The 13,078-nt window shown below is 41.0% G+C and overlaps 1 protein-coding gene across 1 annotated transcript in view; it reads right to left on the minus strand.

Moving 5' to 3' along the window:
• MROH2B (maestro heat like repeat family member 2B) overlaps positions 1-13,078 on the minus strand; it is a 66,897-nt gene that overhangs the window by 28,401 nt on the left and 25,418 nt on the right. Inside the window, 6 exon segments of the mRNA XM_060094321.1 lie at positions 2,908-2,987; positions 3,198-3,317; positions 4,040-4,066; positions 6,373-6,527; positions 7,078-7,183; positions 9,737-9,853. Of these exon segments, the coding sequence (XP_059950304.1) occupies positions 2,908-2,987; positions 3,198-3,317; positions 4,040-4,066; positions 6,373-6,527; positions 7,078-7,183; positions 9,737-9,853 (605 nt within the window).

Raw genomic sequence — 13,078 nt, forward strand, 5'->3', positions numbered from 1 at the left:
GACACGGGTTCAAGCCCTGGTCCGGGAATATCCCACATGCCATGGAGCAACTAAGCCTGTGTGCCACAACTACTGAGCCTGTGCTTTAGGGCCTGAGCGCCACAACTACTGAGCCCACATGCTGCAACTATTGAAGCCTACATGCCTAGAGCCTGTTGTCCGCAACAAGAGAAGCCACCGCAGTGAGAAACCCATACACTTCAGTGAAGAATAGCCGCCGCTTGCCACAACTAGAGAAAGCCCACGCACAGCAACAAAGACCCAACTCAGCCACACACACACACAAAAAGTTGCAGAATACAAAATCAACACACAAAAATCAGTTGCATTTTTATACACTTAAACAATGAACCATCAAAAAAAGAAATTAACAATTCCATTTACAATAGCATCAGAAAGAATAAAATACTTAGAAATAACCAAGAAGGTGAAAGACTTGTACACTGAAAACCACAAAATATTGCTGAAGGAAATTAAAGAAGACACAAATAAAGAGAAAGACATTCCATGTCCTTGGATTTGAGTATTTATTATTGTTAAGATGTCCATACAAAGCAGTCTACAGATTTAATGGAATTCCTATCAGAATCCCAATGACACTTTTTTTTTTTTTTTTTTTTTTTTTTTTTTGCGGTACGCGGGCCCCTCACTGTTGTGGCCTCTCCCTTTGCGGAGCACAGGCTCCGGACACGCAGGCTCAGTGGCCATGGCTCACGGGCCTAGCAGCTCCGCGGCATGTGGGATCTTCCCGGACCGGGGCACGAGCCCATGTCCCCTGCATCGGCAGGTGGGCTCCCAACCACTGCGCCACCAGGGAAGCCCCCCAATGACACTTTTTGAAGAAATAGAAAAATCCATCCTAAAACTCACATGGAATCTCAAGTGACCCCAAGTAGCCAAAACAATCTTGAAAAAGAACAAAGTTGGAGATCTCACACTTCCTGGTTTCAAAACTTATTACACAACTTCAGCAATCAAACCAGTATAGTACTGGCATAAATAAACAGACATACAGACCAATGGAATACAATAGAGAGCCCAGAAATAAACTCTAGTATATATGGTCAGATGATTTCCAACAAGGGTTCCAAGACCATTCAGAGGGGGAATGATTGGATTTGGTAATGATTTCTTGGATATGACACTAAAAGCACAGATGATGAATGTGCAAATAGACAAATGGGCCTACATCAAAATTAAAAACTTCTGTGCATCAAGAACACAATGTAGAGTAAAAGACAACCTATGAAATGAGAGAAAATATTTGCAAATCATATATCTAATAAGGGGTTAATAACCTTATAGAGAATAGAAAGAATATAAAATATATAAAGAACTCCTACAACTCAACAACAACAAAAAGAAAGAACCCCCCAAAAAAGGGACAAAGGATTGAACAGACATTTTTCCAAAGAAGATATACAAATAGGCAATAAGACTATGAAAAGAGGCTCAAAGTCATTAATCATTAGGGAACGGCAACTCAAAGCCACAATGAGATACCATCTCACACCCATTAGGATGGCTACTGTAAAAGCAAACAGAAAATAACAAAGTGATGGCAAGGATACAGAAAAATTAGAACCCTTGTGCACTGCTGGTGGGAATGTAAAATAGTGTCACTGCCAGAGAAAACAGTATGGTGGTTCCTCTAAAGATAAAAATAGGCTTGACATATGATCCAACAGGCCTACTTATGGGTATATATCCGAAATAATTAAAAGCAGGGTCTGGAAGAAATATCTGTGCACCCATGTTCATAGCAGCATTATTTACAATAGCCAAAATGTGAAAAGCACCCATCAGATGAACGTCCAACAGATGAATGGATTAACAAAATATGGTATACACATAGAATGGAATATTGTTCAGCCTTAAAAAAGGAATGAAATTCTGATTCATGCTACAACATGGATGGACCCTGAAGACATTGTTCTAAGGGAAATAAGCCAGGTGTCAAAAGATAAATACTGTATGATGACACTTACATGAGTTACCTAAAGTATAAAATTCACAGAGACAGAAAGTAGAATGGTAGCTGCCAGGGCTGGTGGAAGGAGGGAATGAAGAGTTGTTTAATGGGTACAGAGCTTCAGTTTTGCAAGATGAAAAGAGTTCTGGAGATTTCTTTGCACAACAATGTAAAAGTACTTAACACACTGAACTGTACACTTAAAAATGGCTCAGATGATAAACATGTATATTTTACCACAATCAAAAATAAAAAATTTAATAAAAAAATGACTGATGTCTGTGAAGAGTTGGTAATAACATGGGAATATGTAAGATGAGGTGAGAAAAAAAACCAGGATAAAAAATCATATGCAGAGTAGAATCTTAACTCTGTAACCAACATGGAAGACTAGAAATAAAGACCTAGAAATATACCAAAATGTTGACAATAAAGCGGGGGGGAGGATTGGGTTGATTTTTATTATTTTTAAAAACTTTCTATAGTTTCCAGGTTTTAACAGTGAACTTCTATTTCTTTTACTGCAGGGGGAAAATATTATTTTAAAAATGTGCTTAAAATTATTATTGTCTTCAGGCTTATTGCTGCTAACCAAACTAGGGTGTGATTAAGGGTTTCATATATGTCTAATGGGAAGATTAAAATTTGCCTACAGGCTAAGATAAATTATTTTTGCACAGAAATTTCAGTCCTCATATATCAATAAGTCTGACTCTTGTAAGCAGCTCCGCTAGTCCCTGTGAGTCAACAAATGATCAGGCTCTCAGTCAATTCTGTCACCCTGGAAAGAGAAAAATCCCCCATTTGAAATAACCTATTGATGAACTGTGTTCATGTTTGATCGGTGCACTAGAGTCTGCACCGATCGATAAGTCAGAATGAGGATATGGGGGAGGAAATATTTTTTCAATGAGAACAAACAAAAAATTCTCTACCTGAGGTATCTGATGGCGATTAAGGCTTTCCACCGAACAGGGCTAGCCAAGGAATCCAGGGGCTCATCCCTGATGAAGTCCTGCAACACAGACAAGGAGGTGAACTGTCTCAGGAAGGACCAGGGGAGTTTCTAGATGCAAAGAGGTGGAAACCTCATTGGACCGTTGGGCACCCTCAGGCAGAAATACGCCCAAGGTCTGCTCTTCGGGACCGGCGAGTTTTACCCATTACCTGCACTCTTGGTGATGAACTTCTCAGGGTCTTGCCCATGTCCTCCCTGCACACTCACCAGCATGTAACCCAGCAGCACCTCCTTGTAGGAAAACTTGAACTTCTCATCCTCAGCACCTTGGACAGCAATGCCAATTTCCGTGATACTTCTTATAAAACTCATCTGCAGATCCATGTCCTAAAGCAAAATGACTCACAGTGCAAGCCAGGGTCTTAGGTACCACACCAGTTCTACAAATAGGGTTGAAATATGTGCCCAGACAGGAGTGACATTCTGCTCCTTTTGCCATCTCCACCTTAGTCTCGGATCCAAGTTACAGGGAAGTTGAGAAACTAAGGTCAGTCTCCAGCCTCTCCAGCTCCCACCATAAATTGTTTCTCTAGAGCAGTGGCTTTCAAACATTTTTGATCAGAAATCAAAATAGGAAACAGTTTACAATTCTACCCAGTACTTATATGCACAATATAGTGAATATATATATATATAATACATAACTGAAATAAAAGTTTTATGATATTTATTATTCTATATGCAATGTGCTCTTCTATTTCTCTTTTATTTCATTACAAACATTTTGCTGGTTTTGATCTATTAGATATATTAAATTGATTTCATGATCTACCAGTGGTTTACAACCCACAGTTCTAAGAACACTGTTCTAGTTTACAGTCTAACTTCCAAACCACCTAGAACCAAATACATCTCCTTGTTCTGTCTTAAATTAGGCTCAGGGTTCCTGGCTTCAGAACTGGATTAATTAGTTATATTTTGGGATCCTTTCCTGTGGAATCAAATCAAGAGAACATTTATGCTTACTGTACTTCCAGGGAACATAATTTGTATTCAAATATATTTATACTCAAACACAGGTATTCAAATATATCACATATGCTGCATACCTTGTTCATCACAGCCATGCCCAGAACCTGAAAAAAAATCAAAGGCAGAAGCAGACACTAGAGCAGCAGTTAGAGTTCCCTCATCCCTACGGAGAGACCCACCCATTAATCTGAAGGACAACAGTGAAGCAGGATGCTGAGTCCTTCCAACTGGTGGGAGCTGTTGCCTCCCTCCCCCAGTTTCAAAGGGAAACCCTGTACACTGGTAGATTCTTTGCCCTGGGTGAATCATGACTAAACTACAGAAAGCAGCATAAAGATGTCAAGCCTTTGGGCTTCAGCCTTCTCATTTTAAAGAGGCTCTATCAGGCTTTGGTAAGAAAAAGGGTATTAAGGCTCTTGGCAGAAAGAGCAGTGAAAAGTTATAAAATGAAAGTTAATAGGGCAGCTGACTTTGGAATTGAGATATAGTTAGTTCTGCGACAACGCCTGTGTTGAAAATGCAAATTTGTTCCAACGAAATTGATACACGAGGGAGTACTTTTATCATATTCTGAATTTTGTGTTTGCTTATGCACAGTTTTGTCCATGAGAGCAAAAAGGTGCAACAGTTGAACTGAGCCTCATAGGAAGATTTGTGCACATACCTCGAAGATCCGTCAGCTGCCTTCGTTTACTGTGTGTGATGAGCTGCTGTCATTCAAATCTGGCATTACAGCTGTTTGTCAGATTTCAGATAACCCTCTTTCCCACCACCATTTCATAGTAGCTCATAAATTGCACAGCTGACTTCAGGTGTTTTTCAAGGAAACGTGCCATCATTTCTTGGTAGTATTTATATATTTCCTAAATGTTTTTAAATTACTTTTGAACATTTAATTCAGTTTTTTTTAATGTGTCATTGATTTTTTTTTTAATGTTGTTCCCCTCACCCCATTTCCCCCATAATCCCTGTGGTTTTTCTGGTACTATCTTGTGCAAATGTTGCCTTATAGCAGAACTGACCTCAAAGTGTCCAGTGATCTTTATCTGAAACACCTTTGTCTCTTTCCTTTTTTATTTTTATAATAACTTTCCTCAATGATGGACTAAATATTAATGTAACATAAAACGTCTTTGAAAATTTTGTTTTCAGTTCTCATCATTGCTTATCAAATTTTGGGTATGTCAGAATCCATTTTTGAGGAAGGTGTTAAAATTACAGATTCAGTGATCCATCCCTAAAGACTGATTCTTTAGGGATCTCCATTTTTAACAGGCTTTCCAGGTAATTCTCATGCAGCTGAGGTGTGAGGATCACTGCCTTACATCCTTCCACTAGCGCGTACCTATATCTACAATACCGTGAGCTCTCTATGAGTCCATTCTTCTCACATACACACATGAACAAAGGTCAAGGGCACAGATTTATCAAATAGATGGTTTGTGGAGGACACAGAAGAGGAGATAAAGGAACATAAAGTACAATCCCTACCATCAAGGTGCTGCCAATCTAATGGGAGAAGCAGATGTGTAGGTAATCAATGAAAACCCCTAAACCTGGCTGTGAATAAGAATCATTCATAAACCTTTAAAAAATACAAATGGCAGACCCCACCCCAGACTTACTGAGGCAACCTCCCTGGATAATGACTCTGGGAAGCCATATTTTAAACTTGATTGATAGGTGGGTCTTAGGTGGCTAACTTGGTACTAATCAGAAAAATGGCTGAACTGACCACATGTAGAAAGCATTTTATTAAAGATACAAAAAGTGCTATGGGGGACAGAAATGATTCGATGAATTCCAACTCGGTTTTGTGGTTCCGAGGCAGAAGCATCCTTGGCATGTTTGAGGAGTGTCAAGGATGGTCAGCGTGGCTGGGATGAAGGTGGAGGGGGAAATTAGTACAACTTGAGGTGGATTGAGTAGATTGACAAGTGATGCATTTTATTCACTTAAAAATACATAAATGGCTCTTACTATTCGTGAGGCATTCTTATAGATGGCTTATAAGTATTACCCTATAAAAGGTTAAAAAGCTACCATTAGCTACACATCAGAGACCATTACAGGGAAGTAATAAGCCAGCAACCCTAAAGTAGTACAGGAGTCATTGCTTTAAGTTTAAATGAGGGTGAGATCATGGTGGGTACAAGTGGTCTAGGAAGGCAACACAGGGGTGGTGGGATGTGAACTGCCCAAGGTCTTAAGAAAGAAACAAATCACTCAACTCTGTTTCATAATAAAATGTTCTCTTTCCATAAGTTCTCATCCTCCAAACATACTATACCATACTCTATCTTTCCTTTGGTCTGTATCCTTTGAGCATGAAGATTTCCAAGAGCTGAGTCCCTCCAAGTTTTGGGAACCCCAGCCTTGGAAATCGAGGTGTCCCTGTGTTGGTCATTACCTGAGAGCACTGGCCATAAAGAAACAGGACTTGGGATACAATGTCTTGATAAAGCCTGGTGAGGAGCTGCCTCTTGGGAGCATGGAGGGCCATGGCTCCATAGATTACCATGACGTCAGTCTTGGTCAGCCTCTTTTTCCCAGAGAAAATACCCTGAAGAGGAGGAAAGAGAGACAGAAAAAATATGACTGAAGGAGTTTCTTTTTCTCTCATATTTTTTCCTAATTCTATGGGCCACTAGGGGGTTAAGAAATGGGACTGAGATTATTACAATTAGTCTGAAGCTGACACTCTTGCCTATATAAATTTAAACACACGGGACGGTGTTGTGGATCTATCAGGCGTTAAGAGAGGTACCTGTGAGAAGCCTTGCATTAATTTTTACTCATTAAATTCTTCTCCTTTAGGGGAAGCAGAGTGTACACAATGGAAACTCTCCATGAGGCCTGAGCAGCTGGGACAAACCTAGGCACACACGGAACTCCTTAGGGCCTCCCAGGTCAGCATTAGCGACAGAAAGTGGAGGAGACTTGTTACCTAGCTGGTCATTCTTCAGGGCCTGGGTTTGGACAGTTCTGACCTGGAATAAAGACCTGGGGACGGGAGCAAGTATAATATGGAGAAAGGATATTCACTGAAGGAGTCAGTGTCATTTGCCTTTGCAATGACCAAGGGCTTTGGAGGAGAAAATTCTTCTTTTTATCTTGCATCAATTCATGAAAAACGTTTCCCGATCTTGGAATATTTTAAGAACTTTTAAAACAATTTCAAAGTGGTTCTCAGCACAGTATCCTAAGATAGATGTTATTCCCTAAAATCAGAAAAGATAGGACATTTTGAGTTTATTCATCTATTCAACAAATACATATTGAGCACCCATTATGTGTCAGGAACTCTTCTAGGTTCAGGGGATACAGGACTGAACAAAACACATCAAACTCCCCATCCTTTTGAGTGTGCAACCGGGGGAAGTGATGGAGAAGTGACATAAAGTGAACACAAATTTGGTAAGCATGTAAATGTAAATGTATAGTGTGTCAGAAGGTGATAAGTGCTATGGAGATAAGAAAAGCAAAAAAAAAAAAAAAAAAAAAAAAGTAGAAGCTGCACACTGGGGGGAGTTGGCAATATAAATAGGGTGCCCAGAGAAGGCCTCAATACAAGGGTGACATGGAGAAGAGTCCTGAAATAAGCAAGAGACTGAGCCATTGGACTACCTGGGAAGCAGAATTCTAAACAGATGGAGTAAGTGCAAAGGCCCTGAGGTCCATTGAGGAGGGCGGAAGGAACAATCAACGGGAAGGGCAGGATGAGGTGAGAGAGGAAGTGGGGGTTGGTCTGAGTAGGGCCTTTCAGGCCACAGCCAGTAATTTGGATTTCTAATCTTAGACTAGTGGGAAGCCAGTGGAGGTTTTTTTGAGCTAGAGCTGACTGTCATTTCTATAGGATCCCTCTCCTGCTGAACGCTCACTATATCTCAAGTGGCTAAAATGTTGAAAGCTGCTAGCTCCTGTTTCATGCTCTGTGGTCCTATTCCCCCCTTGCCCACATTCTTCCCACCTCTCTTGCTCGAGGCTCACTTCACCACTGTACCTTCATGGCAGTTTGTTTACGAGTCCTGTTATATTTCATCCGATTGCATAACCCGGCTAGAACCACCATGACCACTGTCACCAAGGTCTCAACCAGCACTGTCCTTAGTCCTCAGATACCAGGCCACATACTCTCCATTATCAGAAGATGCTTGGAAGAGATCTTTAAAGGCTGTGGCCTGATGTCTCTGTGTTCCTTGGTCATGGCCTAACATATAAACCTCTCTGTCTTTCAGCTTCTGGGTCCTGTCACCCCACAGTGCTCTGTGTTTCTCCTCTCACAACCCATCTTCCTAACGTCTTAACTCCTTCCCCTACTTTTCCACCTATGTCCCACTGTCTTTCTATCATGTAAGTCTGGCAAAACCCAAGCCCTGGATAAATCTGACTCCACATCTTGCCGATCACCTATCCCTACACCACATCTGCAGGAGGCTACTGGAAAAAAAAGTGACCCCACTGAGAAAATAGGTGCCAGTAGAAGATGATTTCAACCCCCCAATGGGGCCCTCAAATCTGCACAGATGTCCTACATCTTCCCCTGAGTCCATTTTCTCTCTCCAGTTCCTCACAGTTGCAACCTCAGCTCTTTTCTCCTGAAACTGTTCACTAAGCACTCTCCATGAATAAGAACTTTGAGAAGGGTTCTATTTTCCCTTATTTTACTTGGAAGAACCTGAGGGATGTAGGTAGCATGTTGTAGAAGCAAGACTTGAATCCAGCTAGTCTGACATCAGAATCAGAGCTCAGGTGTCACCTGAGGGAGAGAGTCATGCTCAAGAGATGGAAGGCCAGCAGGCTCAGTGAGACTAAGAAAGTTACGCGTTAACACCTTACCCATCCAGAGGTCATTCACTAAGTGACTTGAGTGTGTGGGACACACTCAAGAACTTGAAGTAAAGTTAAGTAAAAGAGGAATTTGAGAAGCTCAAATGGATGTCACAAAGTTCATCTTTTAAAGTTTGTGAACCCCTCAGACGTTGAATGACGGCCATATTGTATGCTTATATCTGAAATAAACTGACATTGTTTCCTAGCCCAGAGCAGAACTAAAAGGGTAATTAGGATGGGAAAAAATGGTGCTAGGAATAATGCCAATGAGAAATGTGATGACTGAATATCTGAGAAGGAACAGTTTCAAAAGTTCAGTAAGTCTAGTGGTTTCTAGCCATTTATGATGGGGAAAGGACCCTAAACATCTGAGAATTTCTTCGAAGAGTATATAACAAGACAGACTATGAAAATTTATTTTTTACTAGCTGGTCTTTATTAGCCTTGCAGAGTTTTTTTTTTTTTTTTTTTTAAACAGACATCCTCCTTTTTCTTCCACATTCACATATGCTCTCCAACTTAGGCTAGGGTAGGGAAGAGGCAAAAACACTTTGCAAAAGCTCTCCAGGTTATACTTATATTTTCTCTAGGTGGAAAACCAATGGTACATAAGCTTACTTTCAGCTTACAAGTTTAATGATTTTGATACTTACAATCATACTCTTAAGTTATAAAGCCAAGGTCAAAATATATTTAAAATACTCTTGTTAAGTAAGAGTGATTAAAATTCATTTTTCAATATTTTCACAAACCTGGTTAGATAATGAAGCACTGATATTTAAATAAGGAAGTTTCATTTTTTCTGAAAAATTCTGTTGGACTCTCTTGAATGCATGGATAATTCTGAATGAGTAAGACATTAATATAATAACTGTCAGAGGTTTTCCAGAGGGAATTCATTGTCGTTGTCATGAGAGGAAATTGAAAGAAAGGGGTACCACCTGGTGTTGATACCCCAGGTGGTTGGGAGCAGCCAGAGATTCCTTAATCTGTGAGCTTACAAAGCCTGTGTCTTGGCAGGATGCTAAGGTGGTTCCCAAGGCTTTCCAAAGAAATTTCTGGAAAACAAAGGACAAGCAACATAGTTAAAGGTTGGAAAGCAAGACTGATGAAAAATGGAAAGAGTTAAAACAGTCATTTAAAGAAAAGACATTGAGGTAACTTATGACTGCTTACTAACCATGTACTTTCCTATACTATCCCTTCAAAGCATTCCCCGCCCCCCCGCCAAGGCTCTGTCCTCTACCTGTGTTCTGCTCTGTCCTCTACCTTTCACTCTCTACTGTAATTTTTAATTTTCTTATTTGTCTCTATGCTCAGAATTTCAATTCTTGGTTGCAGAGGGTCTTATTGATTATTTCTAGTGGACAGTCACTGGTAGTTAATAAGTGCTCATTGCATTAACATGCTCAATAAAATTGGGTAATTTTGAAGATAATGTCATCAGATATTCTCAGACTCTACAGTATATTGACTTAGTTTATCATTTAGGAGATTTAGAGTATAGTAATTTTGAAAATAATACTTTGTATGCTCTACTATTATCTCTCTCCCAGGAGTAGAGTGAGTTGTTCAGAAGTGCTGCCAGAATGGTATTAGGAGTGAAGAAGAAAATTCACATAGGAACTTTTACACACGCATTGTGTCTTTAGTAAGGAACTCCTCTAAACTGGGAAGGGAAAGCACCCCATGGAGGAAAACTGGAGGCGGAGCATGTGGGGGATCATTCTGTGGCTTCCACCTCCCTTACAGGTGGTGAGAATGTTGGATTCATTATGCCAGCCCTACCCTGGTTACTTCTGCAGTGTCGGGATGGAGAAAAGGCAAGTAGGAAAGTCGTGTCTTCCTGTCATCCTTCGTTAGAGGCCATGTATGATGTAGAGCTATGCCTGGAGGTGTGGGGCAGCCCCTCAGTGGCTTGTGTTTGAACAGTATAGCACACTCCTGGATGTAAATAGGTATATGAACATGTGTGTGTATATATAGCTATATAATACCAGATTGGCATCTCTTTATTTAGACTGTCCATCTTGTTACACACAGGAGAGTAAAGTGGCCAGTTGGAAGTCCACTCTAAGGACCCTGCAGAGCTCCAAGGATTGTAGCTATGGAGTGGTCATTATTTTTTTTATTTTTTTATTTTATTTTTTTTTCTTTTTGCGGTATGCGGGCCTCTCACTGTTGTGGCCTCCCCCGTTGCGGAGCACAGGCTCCGGACGCGCAGGCCCAGCGGCCATGGCTCACGGGCCCAGCCGCTCCGCGGCATATGGGATCCTCCCAGACCGGGGCACGAACCCGTATCCCCTGCATCGGCAGGCGGACTCCCAACCACTGCGCCACCAGGGAGGCCCCTGGAGTGGTCATTATTGATCAGAAAGGATGTATGGCACAGGAGGAAAGGAAAATCTAGTAGTAACAAATGAAATTAAATTAGTACATTCAGGAGAAATTGTACACATTAGTCTGACTTGGGATGAGAGGGGGACCTAAGGTGATAAAACAGGTGGAAGAGCTACCAGAGTAAGAGTAAAATCAGAGTAAGAATCTGACAAGGTAGCAGCCACTTCACTCTCAGTTGTCAAGGCAAAAGACCCCCATGATCATGGAATCATAATGAGGAAAACTGTTTACAGCACTGGAGTAAATACTAATTAGGGTCAAAGCTGCTAGAGTCTATTTAACTCCATCTTGGGAGAAGGACAGGAAAGAGTCTGGAAAAGTCTTGTGCTGAGAAAAAATTGATTTGATCAGGGGGAAATATGATTTACATGTGAAGGGCTAGCTAGCCTCAGTGGCCCCCAGTACTGCTGATCTGTTGCTTCTCTGCTGAATTTGGTCAGATTCAATGTACAGTGCATTCTTACTTGGGGACTTGGCTAGGAATCCCAGAAATCAGAAACCCAGAATTGGAGAAAAAAATGTCATTGATTGCAAAAATAGCCATAACCTTTCTATCCCATCTCTATCCACACCTCCCTGCTATGGGAGTTTGCAGCTCTTATCAAGACAAGTCTGTTTCTCCATTCCTTGCATCTGGGCTGGTCTTGTGACTTGCTTTTGTCAATGGAATTGGTAGAAGCAATAGTATGCCCCTTCTGAGCTTAGACCTCAGGAGACATTGCATACTTCATCGCCCCCACCATGAGAGCAATCCTGGGCTAGCCTGCTGGAGGATGAGGGACTGCAAGTAGCAGAAAAAAGCTGTCCTAGTTAAGATCATCCCAGACCAACCAATCCCCAGTGCACTGCAGTGAGGCTAGTTGAGATCAGAAGACTGCCCAGTTGAGCCCAACTCAAACTGTCAACTTGCAAAATTATAAGCTAACTAGGTGCCTGTTACTTTAAGCCACCAGGGGTAGTTTGTTATGCTTCTAAAGCTAGTTGGTACACTCACTTTTCTGGTGTTAAGTGTAAAGGTTTAGAGCCATCTAAGCAGCTCATTGCTTAATTGCTCTGCCTACTCATACAACCGTTATCTTGGACTAATCTTGTGGGTTTGGAAGCTTTTGGTTGAATGGTACTACATGAGATGCACAAGGCTAGTTCGTGTATAAGAGGATGAGTCATTGCTCACAAAATTTTCCTGATGGGTGTGTCTGCAGGCTGGATAGACCAATTTGGAGAATCAGTACTCTGTACCAAATTAGAGAGTCAATCAGTGAGGGGAATTTTGAAAATTACATAGAAGAGTTGGAGGTTGCTAATAAAGAATTTGTGGGAAGAGACACAGTACTGGGAACAGTTAATGACTTAGGAAATGTTTTTTCAGGAAAAAAAATTTAGGAATAATATAACCACAATGATAACCACCATCTACTTTTTATTGAACACATGCCATGTGCCAGGCACTTCACTTGGGACTTTATCTTATTGAACCCTCATAACACTACAATCCTCAGAGGTAGATAAAATTTCCGTTTTGTTGGTGAGTATACTGAGGCTCCAGAGAGATTAAAAAATTTACCTAAACCTACATAAGCAGTAAGTAGCAGAAGCTGGATTCAAACCCCATTTGGAATGGATGGTTACAATGTGGAGGGTTTGGTAGAGGTCATGTGGAGAGAGAGGAATGAAAGAAGTGGCCTTTGAGCATTCTTTTTTTCCAAGTTTTTAAAAAATTGTAGTAGATCATTTCTCGTAGCCAGCCTCACAAGACTGGCCCAGTGTAAACCAAGGCATAAGCTGCATTAAACTAGTGCTATGGTAGGGGCTGCTATTTGCCTTCTAGTATCCATTTTTCTTCCTTCTCTAGAACAGAACCCCCGAATTTTAGTTAGGCATGT

The sequence above is a fragment of the Mesoplodon densirostris genome, chromosome 3 (assembly GCF_025265405.1).
Source record: "Mesoplodon densirostris isolate mMesDen1 chromosome 3, mMesDen1 primary haplotype, whole genome shotgun sequence".
Lineage (NCBI taxonomy): Eukaryota > Metazoa > Chordata > Mammalia > Artiodactyla > Ziphiidae > Mesoplodon > Mesoplodon densirostris.